Here is an 18752-nt window from a genome sequence, read left to right on the forward strand (position 1 = left end):
GAAAGATCTATGAAAGGTTACTAGATCTACTAAAATTACATACTATTAATAGTATTGCATAATAACATAACTTTTTATACATAGCCCCGAGGCTAAACACATCAAAATGATGCACAGCTGTTTCAGTGGAACAGGGAAACTACATCCACTCATTCCCACCCTGATTTCATACCGTGGGTCGTGGGTCACCCTGAAGCCTCAGCCTGGGAGATTTACCACAGGAACATTGATGTGTTGCTCTAGCCAAAAGTCAAAGCCGGCACTAGCTGTCAGAAGAGTGGGCCAAAATTCTTATTAGCTGGGGACTGGAGAGGGAGCAATTAAGGTGTATGTTCACTCCCGAGTCCTATCCCTTACTGCTATGTGTTTACATCATTTGCTTAATTACCCACTGCTCCCCAGCTACCCTCCTACGCTCAGGCTTCCCCCTGAGAAAGAGGGGCTCAAGAGCACAGGCTACCCAACACTGCGCTGGGCTTCTGCGTTCAGAGAAAACACACGCCCCCTGTACGGACACCTCTTCTCCTGGGGAAATACACGTATACACATATATATCTATGAAAAAGAAAAAGGCACATTCACTGCACTCGAGGCGCGCTCCGGCACGGAGCTAAGGCGCGGCGGGCAGCTGCCTCGGCCCCCCCGGGCCACCTCCACCCCCACCAGCCTCCTCCTGACCCTTGGCCACCGGCTCCCGGTCCTGCCGGCGCCAGGAAGAGGAAGCGCTGCCGGGGCCGCCGCCGCGGCTGCTCCCTCTGGCGGAGGCGGAGGCGGGCGGCGCGGCGGGGCGGGGAGAGACGAGACCAGACCCCGCCCTCGCCCCGCCGCCCGCCTCCGCCAGGCCGTGGGCCCGAGGAGAAGCTGCTGCCGCCGCCGTCGCGTTTCCCCTTCCCGCCCCGTCCCTCAGCGCTCTCTCCCCCGCCTCCCCGGCTGGGGCAGCAGGAAGCGGCTCTGATGTCAGCGCCGGCGGCCGCGGCGCGGCTCTGAGCGGCTCCCCCACTCCCGCCGCGGCCCCCCCTCGCCCCGCTGCCCGCTCCGGGGCTGGCGGAGGCGGCCAGCTTCGGCCCCGGGGGCGCCCCCCTTCTCTCCGCCGGGGACGCGCGGCCGAGGCGGCTCCCAGGCTCCGCAGAGGCCGCGGCCTAGGGCAGCCGCCGCGGCGCTCCGCGGGGGTGCGGGAGGGCGCGGGATGTGGAGCGGCGCCGCCGCCGCCGGCGGGGCCTCCGCCCGCCGCCACTGAGGCCCGCGGCCGCCGCGGATGCGGCCTCGGCCCGCCCGGCGGCGCCTCGGCCAGGCCATCCCCGACCTGCGCCCGTGCGGAGGGCAGGAGTCGCCGCCGCGTCCCGCGTAGCCCCGGCCCAGGCCCTCCTTTGCCCAGCGCCGAGGCCCCCGCTCGCGGCCTGCCCTGGCCTCTCCTCCCCCAGGTGAAAGAGGAGGGATGTCCGCTGCCGCCTCCGCTGAAATGATTGAAACCCCCCCGGTCCTCAACTTCGAAGAAATCGACTACAAAGAGATCGAGGTGGAAGAGGTGAGTGAGGGCCCCGCCGCCGGGCGGCCTCCCCACGGGCACCCGGCTGCGGCCTGGCCCCGGGCCGCCGGCCCCCCCCCCCCCCGGCAGCCCCCGGGGCTGCCCGCCTCGGCGCCGGCCCCCGCGGGGGAAGAAGGGACGCCCCCCGCCCCGGCACGGTTCCCCTGTCCTCCGGATGCTGCTGCCGAGGTTGGCAGCGGAGAACAAAGGCGTATGGCCGGGAGCCGAGGTGCCAGTTGGCTTGCACCAGCCCTGCTGCTGGGCGCTGCGCGGTGGGGTTGTGTTTAAGCGGCATGGGTTTTCTCAGGACTTTAAAGTTTCGCCGCCCGTTTTGCCACCCACTTCAGTATGGGTGGCAAGCACAGTTGTCAAACGCCGTCACCAGAGGGAACTGTTAATTCTGATGTTTCTTTCGGATCCCTCTTTCTGTACGCCCCTGCTGTCTCCTTCTGCCACCTAACTCAACCGTTGTGCATGTAATCATCATACCAGTGTTAATTACTTGCTAAATTTACAGCTGTTAGCTGTGTGTATAGCTCTTTTTTAATTATTTTTTTTTAACGTAACTAGTGATTTTGCACTAATGGATCAGTAATGATCCACAAATGAAATATCGTTTGTGACCTGTGCATGTTACCCAGGAAGTGATATTCAGTTATCATATAACATAGTTGGAAGAAAGTATTTCGTTGGAAGCAAATATTTATTCTTCTTAGAAAGTTTTGTAGTAAAATTATTGCCTTGAATTCTTTGAGCCAGGAATGGGATGGATGAAGTACAGAATTTTGTGTATATCTTTCGTCTGCCTGGATTTCCTGTGAAAGTGGGATGGGTGTAACTGAGGATAGCTTACATGCTTTACTAAAGGACTCAGTAGTGTGTATATACCACAGTGTTGTTTAACTCTCAGAATCACACAAAAATATTGCTGCTATTGGATTTTTGTCTTCCTACTCTCCTGCTAACATGTCTAGAGGAATGAAGTTGCTTCACACAGATCCATGCTGAATTTGATGAGGCAAGCTTGGTCCTAACAGATACCCAACACTGCTGAAACAGTCTGTGCTTTTGTTTGAGGAGTAACATCTTTCTCGTTCAGCAATAATTACCCTCTTTTTCTTACAAAGGTGGAAGTTAGTTTAGTTTTGTGTAGTAGCTTTTACAGATACGACAACCAGTTTCTCATGTTTTTAAAGTGGTTTGCTAGATACTGGTTTGCACATAATTATTATGCTGGGCTTGCATGGCCTGGGAGTGTTCACAGAACATAAAATCTGCAGCATTTTCGTATAACACCGGGGTGCTTTCTGCTGTATTCAAGTAGTGATGTGGTGAGTTTGGCTTTCACAGTAGCAGACATCGGAAATTCTCAGAAGATAGTATCTTCCAAAAGATTGCCTTTTTCCCCTTTCTGTGAATATGGCAACCATGAAGAGTTTTTACTTTGTAAGTCTAATCATTCTTCCTCCCTTTATGCATTTAACTGTTCTGAAGAAATAAAATTTTATGGCACTTGGGAACTGAAAGTATTTTTGCATTTGATAATATGCTAATGTTTTTGCAACACTTATTAATGGACAGGGATCAACTCTCATACTTTGGGAGAAATGGCTTTTCTCACCCAAAGAAGACAATAAAGTTGATAGGAATTTATCCATGATAAAAGGTGTCCCATGATGACTCAAAGAAGTGGGTAGCACATCTGATGTTACACATAGCACTTGGAATGAGTAAAACACTATACAAATCTTTAATCCTCACAACACCCTTGAGAAGGCTGTTAGCAAGGATTATATTGCTATTTTACATGCTGCATAGTGTGTAATTGGTGTAACTAGAATTCATCATTCGAAGGTTTGGTGTTCAGAGCTTATCTGTATACGCACAAAAATGTGCGTAGAGACAGTGCCTAAGCAGTAATTTGTGCTTTATGTAATGTGATTGTTGCATTAGCCTCAAAGTAGTATTTCTGTTGGAGACGATAAAACTCAGGTAGTATAAGCAGGGGATCTCTGATGAAGTGTTCTGTCCATGAGGAAATCTGATGACAGCTGGTGTAGCATTTTGAGCTACGCTCAGCGTACCTGTCCTACCAAAAATTCTTATGGGCAATGGGGATACCATAGTGCTGAACACAGTCTAAGCATCATTGCACAGAGGAAGAAATAAGATCTACTTTATAATAAAACAGGTGGATTAGAGGCCATTACTTAGACCTTGCTTTTTTCAACTGTGGGTGTTGACCTTTTACTCATGATGCAGTTTCAGTGCAGACAGTCAACTCTGCAGTTGTAAGAATGCATACATCCTTACTGAGGACCTTCTGTGCTCTCACTTCAGGCTTGGAAGTTTTCAAGGATTTTAAAATGGCTGTGAGGACTCAAAATGGTCAGATTTTAAAATGCTTGGCAAACTTCAGATGTTTCAAAATGGAGTGTCAACAGATCTACACTGGGAACTCAAACGAATGCTTGTATAATCATAGCTTTGCTGTTGTATTATCAAGACTGTCTTGTCAGCAGATAGCAGTCCCACTCTGCCACTGGTTTATTAATAGATATTGAAGTTCTGGAATACTTGCAGGCCCTGAGTCCTTGCTAATAAATGTGAGATCTATAAGTGCACTTTCATTTAGGTTTGGCTGGACTCTACTGGATAATATCGAGAATATACCATATTTTGTTTTAGCTACCATGCACATGACTAACTGCACTGTAACATTACTTCCCACCCGTCAAACATGTCTCAAACTTCAAGCTGCCTTTTCATTATTTAAAGTGCTTAGATTGAAGTAAAATGTAGAGATAAGTATTATGAATGAGTTGGAGTCCAATCAAAATTGATGTGACACAGCGGGAGCATCTTCAAAACTAGAAGGGGAAAAACAGTGTAAAACTTGGGTTCAGCAGAAATGTTCCCTACTTTGCCATGCAAATTTTTGACAGTGAGAATGTCCTCTCTTAAGCTTTCAGGTATTCAATAGACAAATCATTAGAAACTGAATAAATAAAACTACAGAATTTATCTGAAAACTTAATATAACTGAAATCAAGTCAACATTCAAAAGCCTAATAGCCCTATTTTAAAATCTGGTATTTAAATCTAGCCTAAATATTGCTGTCTTTTCTTCCCAGAGGAGTTTTCACATCTAAGCAACGAACAGACTTTGGTTTTGAATTGTTCTGGCAACCTGCTCCCTGCCACTCTTTCCTGAAAATCCCACAGCCCTTCCTCCATCATGTAACTCGATAACAGTCCCATACATGACGAAAATGCAGACCTCTTCATCACATGATGTGTGTATGCCTTGGATTGCACAGCCAAAAGATGCATGTCTGGTCATGTATGCTGTGGCCCTGCCCAGTCACTCTCTGATGTAGCCAGGTGGAAAATCATTGCCATATTTGTGTAGTTGCAAGTTACTTTTTAACAGTCTGAAAGTTTAAATTATTTGAAAAATGTTGTTTAATTCTCTGCTAGTATACTGTAGTATACGCTGAAGTTTATTTTCAACAGTCTGGGCAACAGTAGCTAATTCTAAGGACATTTAGGGTAGCGTTTTTGTTAGGATGAAGAGGTAAGCTTTCTAAATATTTATTTTAGAAAGCCTACTTAAGGTGACAGCAACTAAGGAGGTGCAATTTATGGCATGCTCACCTACCGTAGACATTTCTGAAACAGTTGAATAATTTCATTAACTGTCGGAGAAGTGTGCTGAGAACTCATGTGCTCCTCGCAGTTATGGAGCAGAGCAGATCAGAGACAAGACAATGAGGAATAAAGTGAGACAGCTGGGTTTTGCTCCCCTTTATAGTAGTTAACTTTTAAAAAGTTAATGAGATGCAGTGACCAATTATGTCCATTACACTACAAGGCAGAGCAGATTGGTGTAAGCTGCTGCTCAACATGGAGTTGTTACTACCTCCATTGTTTCTGTCTCCTGGGGGACTGTGTCCAGTTGTAGAATACCAATCTGCAAAACTGGAAGAAAGTTGGATAGGAACGGCAGGTGTGATTTGAGGTCTGAACAATATCCATGGATATCTGACATGAGTACGAAAGGCTTGGTTCTCAAGAGCCAAGGGTGGTAGTTAGGAATCCATTTGAAGTCAGTCACATCTACAGTTTCTCAGCCTTTTTCAGAAAGTAAATCTTCAAGGTGCCAAGTTGGGCGTCCAGCAGCAAAGGCAAAAAATTAGTACATGGTGAAAACATATGCCAGAATTTGCTGTGATTTTACTCTAAATACATTTCTCATCTAGTTCAAACCACTATTTAAATTTTGTTCAGTTACACCAGTGGAAGATTCTCTTCATTCATCTACACAAGAAAATAGCTGGAGTGTGAATTTATAGTGGAAGTTACACAACACCAATTTCATGTGGATGAAATTTAGGGTGCAGTAAGTGTCAGAAGATGGCTAATACGTTCATTAAACTGTTAATGTAAGACTTTACACTTATTTCTATACATGCAGATTTATTCAATGAATCAATTTGTGTCCTGTAAAATAAACTTACATTTTATTCTCACAAAGAATGCATGGGAAAGAAACCTCACAGGCTTTTCCATTCCAATGATGAAAGCAAGATGTGTGTTTATGAGACAAAAAAAGTTCCGTGTCTAATGCAGCAGCTAAGGTCACAACTAAGGGACAGTGTAAGTGCTATCAGAAACTGGAGGGTGGGGAGGCCTTTTCTTTCCCTAAAAAAACCCCTAAAACAACAGAACAAGCTTCACATGTCCTTTATTTATCCCACCCAGTGGATTCTAGCAGTGTTTTAGTGACTGCAGAATGATTATTTGTTTTTCAGAGACCAGTAATTTTAGACTTTGCTAGCCCAGCAAGCCCATCTCAGGTTGGAGTCCTTCACCCTGAGTGCCTCATTACCCAGCATTTTGTGTCTAAGACTAGAATCTGCCGTCTGGGTTGCTGTAACAGAAACTGATTCATACTGGAACGCCAGACAAGTGTTTTGTTAATGTTTTTAAATTACTGGTAATTAAAGTGGGTTCAGCTCTTGACAGATGTGTAAAAGGCTATTAGTGTGTGAAAAGCTGGAATATAAGTCTAACCTGATAAACTGTTATCTTTGCTTGAGCTGCTCACATTTCTTAGAATGACTGAGCTATCGAAATGCAAAGAGGGTTGGTTGTGTGTTTAGAGCAAAAGGAAGAATTTCTGTAAACACCTGCAATTTTAGGAACATATATGATGGTACTTTGATTCTCCATAAAGATGTTCTGAAGAAGTTGAAGAGAGAATGATTTCTTAAAAAAGAAATCAATTCAGGTAGCCAGGTCACTAAATAATAACTGTACAGTGTTGTGCAGCTCTAGCAGACTGTGCTCAGAATATGGACCAACTGTATTAGTTTGTGGCAAGCAGAAGTTATATATATTTATTAAGTATATAAGTTGATTTTTAATAACTGATTTTTTTCATTGTGAAATATTTTTTCCTGCAACATTTTGTATAACTTTAAAGTTGAAGCTTGGAAACTAAATCTAAACAAAATTACTTAGTTCATTTAAAATTAGTGGGATTGCTTATGGGATTTTTGGGGGGTGAGGGCGGGCATGGGTTAGGTTTTCTTTTGTTGCTTTACGAATCCCAGAAAGAGAAAACAACATTAAGAATTGTTTTTGCTCTACAGTTGAGCACTAGTTCAAATAAACTTAACCAGCCAAAGAACGTAGCTGTAAGAATTGGCAGATCTGAACTCCTTCCGAAAAGTGCTGCCAGGGTATTGGCCACAGTCATTTGTGGCATGGGGCCGATTTGCTTCAACCTGCTTAATAAAGCATAGCACACACAGCAGAACCAAAGTTGGAATTTGAGGCTGGTTGAATGAATGATAGAAAATGTAGGCATATATTTTTAGGGGCTTTAAACTCTTGTTCATGGATTCTTTTGGCTCTTAATTTTTTTTTTAATCTGTATGCTTTCTCTGTCGTATGGGCAGATGTGTGAAAAAAAATGAAAAAATTAGCATGCTTTATTGGTGCTGCTGGAACTTGGGTAGATAGAAAGAATAGAAGCAACTAGATTTTAAAGTGTGTTTTTGTTTTTACAAAGCATTGTAAAAAAATTTTTTTCCCCCTCTGTCTTACATTATGACTGAAGCTTGAGAGATCCAAAAGTTTAGTTTGCATAAACCTTTCATTTGCAAATATACCAGTAACCAAAGGGACACGGATATGAGGAAGAAATTCTTCACTCTGAGGGTGGAGAGGCACTGGAACAGGCTGCCCAGAGGAGCTGTGGATGCCCCATCCCTGGCAGTGGTCAAGGCCAGGGTGGATGGGGCTTTGAGCAACCCAGTCTAGTGGAAAGTGTCCCTGCCCATGGGAGGTGGGGTGGAACTAGATGATCTTTAAGATCCCTCCCAACCCTAACCATTCTGTGATTCCATGAATAAAGATAATTTAGAGAGATTGCTATCTGTTTAGAAGCACAGGTTTTGTTGGTTTTGTGTTGGTTTTTTTTTTAACTCCTTGCCTTGCTTTTCAAAATCATAAACAAACATGTCATGTAGATACTGCAAATTATAAAGCCAGTTCTCCAAAGAATACTACATCTGCTATCCAGGGAGCTATTACATTTTATTGCTGTCTAATATATCCAGCAAGGTTTTAGAAAGAAAAGCACTACGTATCTAGCATGCAGAGCTAACTAACATGGAAACTTCACGGGAAGAGAACAACTTTGTATCTTTATATTTTTGAGTGAATAGAAAACCTGTGCAGTTAATGCAGAGTAGAAATTAATTTTTCCAAAGTTTTGATATTTCATAGGGGAATAGGGTGCATAAAGAGATGCATTTTTCTTGTTTCACTGGGGGGTGGAGGGGCGAATTACTGGTCACATCCCTTAGGACAAAATACATCCTTGAGGGCTTAACATATCTGCAGTCTCTATTTCCTGCATGATTTCTAGTCTACATACTTACCAGTCAGTATAGTCTACATACTTACAAGTCGGTATCATGTATCTTTGTTTATGTACAGCATTTGATACTGTTTGTACACAGAGGCAGAGGTAATGTTTGTTCCAGGGATCTTGTATGGTTCATATTCTTTAAATAAGACTCCAAATACATTATCTGGAAAACATGTAAATGGCACTCTCTTTCACCACGTCACTTTGTCGTAGAGTAAAATATAACTTTTTACTGGTATGAGTTTTACAAGGAGAGGATTAAAATTGTATATAGTTTTCATTCTTTAAAGCCCTTTAAGCATTTCTACCAGTTTAAAATGTGTCTGTGTCATGTACTAACAGAGTGGTTCTTGACAAACTTAATTCTATTCTGTGGAAAAGTAGAAGCACTGGTGTTCTATTTCTAAACGTGTTATCTGCCCTATATTTTCCTTTTTTCTCCTAGAAGATATTTAGAGGGATAAAATCTTTTACCAAAAGAATGCGTTTATTTTTAGATCATTTTCCAAACATATGCAGTGCTACAGATCAACTTCTGTTTATTGATTTGTTGTGTCAATAATTCCATTAACTGTGCTTCATATAATTCAGAATATGCACTACTGCCCAAACATATGGTGTGGCACCAACAGCAGGGGACAAGAAGGAATGAGCGTGAAGAAACTAAAGTTCAGGCAGCGCCTCCCTCCTGTGCTATTAAGTTACTTAGTTCCAGCACACGGTGTTGAAGGAAACTACGTAGCATTTAAACTGTTCTGATAAATTCCAAGACTTACTCCCTTAAACAATAAGTTCAGAGGAAACTTAAAGGAGGAGAATGAAATGTAAGTGGAATCCACCACAAGCTCCATTCTGTCGATTGTAAAGGATGTTTTTATGATCAGAAAGATACTTTTTCCAGATTAAGTAAGAAAGGCATACTAGGCTTTCACATACAGTAAACTTCAAGTTTGTATCAGATCCGTCATTGCTTCTGACGGTTGCTGCGTTCGTATGCTGTCCAAGAGGCTGAGCTGTTTTAATGGAAGATTAGCTCTTCTCTGTTTTCCCTGTATCCTAGGTAAATATTCAGTGCATTCGTGTCCTCTTCTCAAGTTCAACCCTCTGCCTAAGCAGGCACCAAGTCACCGATAAATTGTTATGAAACCTTGACTGCATAGTCATTTATCAAACTCTTTTCACCAACCATAACATTCTAATATCTGATGGTCTCTCACGGCTTTCTTTTACATAATTAAGATTTAGATTGCCTGGTAACCTCTTCCTGTTGGTGCCTGACACTAATTTTGCGACACACATACATACCCCGCCCCCCCCAGTCATCAGCAGGGCTTCATAAAGTGCATCTGATTCTTGGCATCTATTCCACTTTTTAACTAGATCCCAAGTATTGTAACATTCAAGGCACAATGTAAAACATCCCACTGGGTGATACCCTCATTTATCTTAGTTTATTCATTGAATAGAAATGTTATTTAAAAATTTGGCAAAATTGAAAAATTATGGTTTCTCTAGTATGTGAACTAGAAATACATGTACCAATTATTGGTATTAAACTTGAAAATAGTCATGGGTTTATCTTCAGGGGAACAGTATGCAATTGTATTGGCTTATGGGCTGAATTTGACCACATGGAATCACATGCAAGAGATACTGGGGCTTTCTTCTTTTTTTATACATGTAACTTTATTTTTAATGCATGTGAAAAATAAATATATTTATTGTATAAAAAGAAAAGTAGTATATATTACATAGTTATAATATTAAAATTATATCCATAATACATAACGTATTTGTACCTATGGACATATACAAGTCTCTTCATCAAGGAAACATATGTCTAGCCATAAAAAATAAGCCTGATCCATCACAAACTGACGTATATGCACTGTTTTCAAATAGCAAATTTTTTTTCCATGTCACTGAATAAAATGTAGCCAAATGTAGTCAAAAACCATGAGAGAGTGTTAGAAAAGGTACATTGAGAAAAGAAGCCTTCTAAAAGAAGTCTCACTCAGCGTTGTTCCATGAAGCCAGTTGTATCCAGCTAGGAGAAATTATATGCACCCCTGCTTTTTCCCTAAGTGGAGGGAAGAATTCTTCCCAGTTACTTGACCAGTTTGGGTTCCTCCATATCATGGGGGAACAGCAGACCTTCAATTGCTGCTGCTAGTGCAATTTGTCCTGCCTGAGTTGCCCTGTGGCATCCTTCTCTCATTAACTGTCTGTCCTTAGTACTTCCAAGGTGTGAGCAGGCTGCTGTCTGAGTTACGTGTGCTTGCACAGTGGATAATTTTCATGTGCTCGGTAAATTAGCACTTCTGTGAAATGCAGACTTAAGTGCACAGAGGCTGATGAGATTTTTTTTTTCATATCATTCATATTGATTGGTGTTTCCAACCTCAGTCATGGACTGCAGGAAAATAGTTGGCATATGTTATATCAAGAGAAAAGTCAAAGCTCTATAATGCAGCTGGAGGAGAAGGTTACAGTCAGCAGGTCCCTGCTTACATGGGGCATGTTCTGTGGATCTGCTCTGGATGTCTTGTGGTAGACTCAGCCTATGAACCACTGTTGTGGAGACTGAGAAGCCAGGAGATCCTGGAAGGCTAAATGCATGTTGTAATGTAAAAGAGAAAAATACTTCTTTGCATGTATTAAAGAAACCAGAAGAGGAAAATGCCATTGATCACCATTCCTGGGCAGCCGTCTCTCATATCCATATGTAACCTCATCTTTCTTAATGCAAAATCTTGATTATTTTTTTAATTTACACTTTTCCCCTCTTCAGATTGGGCCTTTGATTGCAGACTTTCTCATATTCAGCATGAAAGTTTAGCAGATCTTGAGCTATGCACCTGCAGCCTTATCTGCCCCATTCTCAGGGGAAATGAGCTTCACTATTGATTTATTTATTAGGAAAGCATGTAGTGAGAGCCTAACCCAAGGATGGTTTACATACGTGACAGTCAAGGTGCTTTGACATGGAGCCTTGGCAAGTAAAATCTGGTGCTTGTACATTCCTGGCTACTGAGTTCCCTTCTCTGGATCAGCACTCTTAATTTACGTTCCAGGTTATTACTGGCATCTCAAAAAGAAAGGTAAATTACAGTAAAATTAAATTTTGCTATAAATAAACTGCTATAGTAATTGCATTCATAAATGCTTCCACACTACCCTCTCCCTACTCCACTTCCTTACCCTTCTTTTCTCATTCACCTCCCAAAAAAGTGTGGGTTTTTTTCGCTAGAAATGACTGCTTTGATCCTCAGGATACCTGCAGTATTACTTGAAATCAAGGATTAGGAACATGAGCACAGAATGGTGTTAAAACCAATGGTGAAGAAAGGCTGCGAGGGCCAAATACAGAATCTGAGTCCAGCCCACCTAGCCCCTTGTCCGTTTCTTTCCCCCCATCCTTCTCATCTGTTCTGCCTTGCATTTTTTTGAATTGGAGGAGCTCTTATCCCTTAGCTTCTTCTGTTCCTTTTCGTGCCTTCCATTTCCTCCTCCTCTTCTCTCCACCTTTTGGGCATATGCATAACAGTTTGCTTGTCTGTGCATTCCTGTGGCAGCTAGAGTCACTGTTTTGGTGACACTTTAGTTTCAACTTTACATTGCATGTGCATGTTTTGTTGTTGTTTCTGTATCTTGTCTTTTCAGCCCCACCCCACCCCAGAGAACAAAATTTAAAGGCTCGACATTTTAATTTACCTTAGTTTATAACTCACCAGTAACTGAAAGCGACCTCATAGGAAAAGGGCACTTTTGTCTGTCCTGCTTTCATTTTTGTGCTTGGTTTCCAAGAACTACTCCAAATAGTGGTGGTGTTAGAGCTTCTTCACAGCAAACATTAAAGAATTCTTGAATAGTATAGTATGCAGAAGCTGCTACTACTGCTTCCGGGAAGTTATGGTAGAGAGTAATGACTCTTGTCTGGTTTTGTGTATTTTTAGGCAACATTAATTCCAAATAAACTAGAAAGCAGACATCAACAAAAATAGAGAAACATAGTTTATAAAGACACTATGCTTATACAGACACTATGCGGACTCTCTGGAGAAGTTATTGTTGAGGCATCTGTGAGAAAATGGATAATTTTAAGCACATTGAACACCTCATGCAGGCTTCAGCATAGGTGTGTGCAGTTGTTTGCATATGCATTTAAATTTCAGGATTTTGAATTCCTATTACTAGCAAGCATAAACAAATATGGCAGATAGATATAACTTCACTGGTCAAATCTATAAAAATTAATTTGCCATCATTCCCCTAACTGTCTTCTGACCAGATCTTGTTTGAAATAATTAAGATCATGTTTTTCTGAAATACTGTTACTGCATGTTAATAATACAGTGTTTTCTCTGTGTGTTTTCCTATATCTTCTGTAAATGATGTCTGGAGGAAGCTTAGCTAATCTCCAGTTACTCTTTGACAGCATAATATTAAATTGCTGCTGCAAAATGCACAGTCTTTAACAGTCAGACCAGTTATCCCCAGGGTATTCATCCCCCTGAGCTGGAAGGCAGGGATGGGGAGCAGAATAAACCCCTTATAACCCAGGAGAAAGCAGTTAACAACCTGCTGCATCACCTGGATACTCACAAGTCTATGAGGCTGGATGGGATCCACCCGAGAGTACTGAGGGAGCTGGCGGAGGAGCTCTCCAAGCCACTCTTCATCATTTGCCAGCAGTCCTGGTTAACAGGGGAGGTCCCAGATGACTGGAGGCTTGCTGATGTGAGGCCCATCTATAAGAAGGGCCAGAAGGAACATCTGAGGAACTACAGGCCTGTTAGCCTGACCTCGGTACCGGGGAAGGTTACAGAGCAGATAATCTTGAGTGAGGTCACCAGGCATGTACAGGACAACCGGGGGATCAGGCCCAGTCAGCATGGCTTCAGGAAAGGCAGGTCCTGCCTGACCAAACTGATCTCCTTCTATGACCAGGTGACCCATTGAGTAGATGAGGGGCAGGCTGTGGATGTTGTTTGCCTGGACTTCAGTAAAGCCTTTGCACTGTTCCCCACAGCATCCTCCTAGAGAAGCTGGCGGTTCATGGTTTAGACAGCTGTACTCATTGCTGGGTAAAAAGCTGGCTGGACGGCCAAGCCCAGAGAGCTGTGGTGAATGGAACTTAAACCCATTTGGAGGCTCGTCACAAGTGGTGTTCCCCAGGGCTCAGTTTTGGGGCCAGCCTTGTTGTATCTTTATCAATGATCTGGATGAGGGGACTGAGTGCACCCTCAGTAAGTTTGCAGATTACACCAAGTTGTGTGGGAGTGTTGATCTGCAGGAGGAAAGCTCTGCAGAGGGATCTGGACAGGCTGGATCAATGGGCCGAGGTCAACCGCATGAAATTTAACAAGGCCAAGTGCTGGGTCTTGCACTTTGGTCACAACAACCCCATGCAACGCTACAGGCTTGGGGACGAGTGGCTGGAGAGCTGCCTGGAGGAAAAAGACCTGGGGTTGTTGGTTGACAGCTGGCTGAACATGAGCCAGCAGTGTGCCCAGGTGGCCAAGACGGCCAACAGCATCCTGGCTTGTATCAGGAATAGCGTGGCCAGCAGGAGCAGGGAGGTGATCGTGCCCCTGTACTGGGCACTGGTGAGGCCACAACTTGGGTACTGTGTTCCATTTTGGGTCCCTCACTACAAGAAGGACATTGAGGTGCTGAAGCATGTCCAGAGAAGGGCAACAAAGCTGCTGACAGGGTCTGGAAAGCAAGTCTTCTGAGGAACAGCTGAGGGAACTGGTGGTGTTCAGCCTGGAGAAGAGGAGGCTGAGGGGAGACCTTATCGCTCTCTACAACTACTTGAAAGGAGGTTGTAGTGAGGTGGGTGTTGGTCTCTTGTCCTAAGTCACTAGTGATAGGACAGGAGGAAATGGCCTCAGGTTGTGCCAGTGGTGATTTAGATTGCGTATTAGGAAAATTTTCTTTATTGAAAGAGTGGTCAGGCACTGGAACAGGCTGCCCAGAGAGGTGGTGGAGTCACCATCCCTGGAGATGTTCAAAGAACCTGTAGACATGGGACTTCAGGGCATGATTTAGGAGGCATGGTGGGTGGTGTTGGGTTGACGGTTGGACTTGATGATCCTAGAGGTCTTTTCGAACCTTAATGGTTCTATGATTAATTCTGTTCTAGGAAAACACGGTTCTGTGTGTCTTTAGTTTTCTAAAATAAATTTATTTTCTGTTTATGAAGTCTTGCACAGCAAATGAAACCATTTCAAGTTTTAACTCGAGTGTTTCATATTATCTTGTTCTAGGTTGTTGGAAGAGGAGCCTTTGGTGTGGTCTGCAAGGCAAAATGGCGAGCTAAAGATGTAGCCATTAAACAGATAGAAAGTGAATCTGAACGAAAAGCCTTCATTGTAGAGGTACAGTAAGTTTGCTGGAAAACACAGGGTAGAGCTTGTTTTCTTAAATTCATGGCTGTATTTAGTGTACTAAAAGTTATGTCTGTATTACAAAGTAAATGCAGCCTATGGTGTACCCGGTATAGGCTTGAACCCTTTGTCATGCAGAACAGAACACCTGTCAGAGCACATTGCAGCTCCTTTAGTTCACTTCCCATAAAAACTGGAAGGCAAAGTGGGAGAGGGGAAGGCACAGAGGTTTGGGAAACACCAGTTCCTGGATTCTGTCCCAGTGTGGAGTCAGAATGCAGCTGAAATACCCACCAAAATCCTGGAGCTAATTAACGCTCCAGGGGCTACAGTGTAGGTTCTTCATACAATCAGGCCCATAGTTGAAAGTGTTTCTCTCTTTTTCAGCAGTTCTAATAATTTCATTATTTTTTCTTACATATAAGTTTATTAATACATGGAACTCATTTAAGGACAATCACTCTTCCCATTCAATGTCTACTTCTTCAGAAGGATCTTGAGTAGTTCAGATGTACTGATAAACTTCCCAAGAAACATAACATTTTCTAGAATCAGAAGTTATCCATGTAATTTAAATGAGATTCATTGTGATGTGCTGGTTAGTACTTAGTAAGAATCTTGGATGTTCAAGATATACAAAATATGTTAAAAATAAATATCTTGATTTTGGAACTGAACATATAACACGCTGCAGGACTAAAGAAAGCATATTTGTAATAGGCTTCTCTGTGTAAATATTAATATGTTGTTCATTACCGTGGAAAGTTTTTAATGTTATTAATTTGAATCTAAATTAATACTGAGTAGATCTGATCAGTTTCCTAGCATTTTTGTGTTAGAAAGAGATCTAAGAAGATAAGCCCAGAAATATTTCAGTAATTACTGGGATTCAAGAAACCCTACAAAGTGCAAACATCAGTTATGTTACTCCATTCTGGTTTTTTAGAACACCTGAAGTGTACAGGAAAAAAAATAACATTAGCTCCCTGTATGATGAACAGCATAAGCTGCCCCAGAAGTTTGTGTAAAGGGAAAAAATCCTTTTACTACCTACTGGTAAAGAAAAAATCCAGTGCAAAATAGCCTGATTGTCAATTAGTAAAAGCCCCAGTAGGTTCTTGGAACTATGTCATGTTAATATTAAACTGGCTGGCTTATTTTATAGGATTGTAGGGGTTGGGTTTTTGGTTTGGTTTTAGGGGAAATTTTTGTTTGGTTGTTTTTTTTAAGAACAGTAATTTTCTATATTGTGAATAAAGCCAATATAATGCAGATTGTTTATGAAGTCAGACAATCAGGATTCCAAAGTTGGAGGCTCCCAGAAGAGTGCTGAACCTGCTGAGGTCATAGTTGCACAGTGTTAATGACTTGAGTGATTTTACTACACCATAAAAAAATACTTTCTTTTAGATACAGTTCCAGTCAGACAGAAACCTAATTACATAAATTAAAATGCAAACAGGGATATCAGACTTGTAATTCCTAAAATCACCATCTAGTGTTATGCAGATATATAAAGCTGTAATTGCTGTTGTGTTGTATGAATTATAGATGTGAAAATAAAGCATTAGCCTTTTTTTCCCGTGGTTTGAAATGAAGTGTGATTTGTATTGCAGCTTCGACAACTGTCACGAGTAAACCATCCCAACATTGTCAAGTTATATGGAGCCTGTCTAAACCCAGTAAGTTATAGCTTTGTCAGTATGACAGAAGGTGGCTAGCTTAACACAGGCAAGCATCAATGCACAGAATGTGTATTTTACACACAAAAATATATTTTTTATATGTACTTCATATGTTTTAGCCATAATAAAGAAATACACAGATATGTAGGCTGGTTGATATTTTCAGATTTTGGGTTTTTTTCTTTCCCCTGCTATGAGAAAAAAGTTCTTTCAAGAAAACCCCAAGTGTTGTTTCTAAATGCCAATTACACTTCAGTTTGTCAGGATGGCATCTGGTGTATTACATATGTGGTGTCATTCATATCTACAGTCCTATTAAGTGCAAATCAGCAATACAAGAAAGAAAATACATTAGCAACACATGATTCATAGCATGTAAATCAGTTCCTATTCTCATGCAGTTTTCAGTATTTGCTTTCTTTCTGGCACAGCTGCAAGCAGTCCCACAAATACTTAAAGCAGAAAAGCAAGTACTGTGACAGGACAGATGTATCCATAGCTAATTCTAGTATGGGCTATTGAATTGGTTAAAATAATGCTGCATCACTTTTTCCTTAGTACTAGTTAAATTCTTTTCACGTAGTATTTAATTTTTTTTGTAAGCCACTAAAAAAAAAAGAAGTAAAGTTAAATGACTTGCAGTTTGAAGGCAGCATTTGCTTTTCAAGAATGTGGGGGGAAGGTAAATCCCTTCTTTCCTAACTTACAGTGGGAACTAAGTATAAAACTGATTTCTGTTTCCTACATGTAAATATGTACCATTCAAACTGACTCTCATAGATAAATATTCCATTAGCTTAGGTATGGACACTTTGCAGTTCCTCTCAAAGAACTTTCAGTTTACAAAAGCTGTTTTCCACCCCTACATTTAAAACATCCCTATTTTTTGTCCCCCCCGCCGCAAAGGTGTGTCTTGTCATGGAGTATGCTGAAGGAGGTTCTCTGTACAATGGTGAGTATCATTTCAACATAGTGTCTTCCTGGAGCTGAAATGGTAGCATTAGGGCAAACATGATCTAAGATATAAAGTTGTTTCATACATATGTCTCTATCCTTGGAGATACTCAGAAGCCACCTGGACACAGTCCTGGCCTGCTTGACCCTGCTTGGTGGACCTCCAGGGGTCCCTTCCAATGCCAACCATTCCGTGGATCTTTGAAATTCTTAATTTTTTTAAGGAGAAAGGACTGTAATTTTAAAAACCACTTTTCAGTCCACTGGTTTGTTTTTTGATATCAGTTTATTATATTTTATACAAGTCATTTAAGTTTTTCCAGTGGGACGTGTGAAAAGATTCTTCCTTAACTTGTAAATTCGCTGAGCATTTGTTTAACACAGACTTTACCAGTGTTAGTTGAGAACAAGCAACACCTTTCATATTGAATTTTAACATCAAAAATTATGAAAAACATATTAAAAATTGAAAATACTTTTACATTTTCATTATTTTAACAGTCTGCAGAAGCATATTTTCAGTTGCAGTGATGAGGCATTGATAACTACTTAGATTCCATAGAACTTTCTGACTGGTATGTTGTTAACTCTGATGTATCTGTTGTAATATGCAATAAAGTTCTTTTTAGTTTGTGCCTTTGTTTTGCAGTGCTACATGGTGCTGAACCTCTGCCTCATTATACTGCTGCACATGCCATGAGTTGGTGTTTACAGTGTTCCCAAGGAGTGGCATATCTCCACAGTATGAAACCAAAGGCTCTAATCCACAGAGACCTGAAACCACCAAAGTAGGTTTATGGCTCACATTTTGTATTTTTTTACAACTGGAATTTAAGACCATTTACAACAATTTCATTGCATTTAAAAGAAATACCTTAATTGGTACTAACTTTATTGGATGTACTATATTCTAAATGAATGCTGTGCATTTGAAACTTCAGTTGCAGAATGATGGTGTATGGTACAGGAAATTAACTGTACTCTGTTACTTTCTGTTAAGCTGGAAAAACATCCTGCTTCTGCCGTGCATCACGGAAGAGGATTTTGGTAGGGATAGGGCTTCTAACCAGAAGCATTTAAAATGGCCCTGTTTCACAGTGGGTTGTGGTGTTCAGTTAGAGAACATTAGGTGGGGCGTTGTTTGGTTTTAGCATCGTATTTAATCTGATACGTTAGAGCTCTTTCCCCACATAGCCATCCTCCTTTATCCTTTCCTTATGCCTGTTCCACTACCCCAGCCAGAATCTTCTATC

At 41.8% G+C, this 18752-nt stretch overlaps 1 protein-coding gene across 5 annotated transcripts in view; it reads left to right on the top strand.

Moving 5' to 3' along the window:
* Window positions 1–816: 816 nt before the first annotated feature.
* MAP3K7 (mitogen-activated protein kinase kinase kinase 7) overlaps window positions 817–18752 on the top strand; it is a 52252-nt gene continuing 34316 nt past the window's right edge. For 4 of the 5 annotated variants that reach the window (XM_064447615.1, XM_064447616.1, XM_064447617.1 and 1 more), the window contains exons 1-5: window positions 817–1525; window positions 14741–14851; window positions 16477–16542; window positions 17452–17497; window positions 18149–18287. In XM_064447615.1, the coding sequence (XP_064303685.1) occupies window positions 1436–1525; window positions 14741–14851; window positions 16477–16542; window positions 17452–17497; window positions 18149–18287 (452 nt within the window). In that variant the 5' untranslated portion in view covers window positions 817–1435. Of the gene's footprint in view, window positions 1526–14740; window positions 14852–16476; window positions 16543–17451; window positions 17498–18128; window positions 18288–18752 lie in introns of those variants that run through there. The other variant, XM_064447619.1, reaches the window with a different exon arrangement.

This window comes from Phalacrocorax carbo, chromosome 3 (genome assembly GCF_963921805.1).
Source record: "Phalacrocorax carbo chromosome 3, bPhaCar2.1, whole genome shotgun sequence".
In the NCBI taxonomy this organism is placed as follows: domain Eukaryota; kingdom Metazoa; phylum Chordata; class Aves; order Suliformes; family Phalacrocoracidae; genus Phalacrocorax; species Phalacrocorax carbo.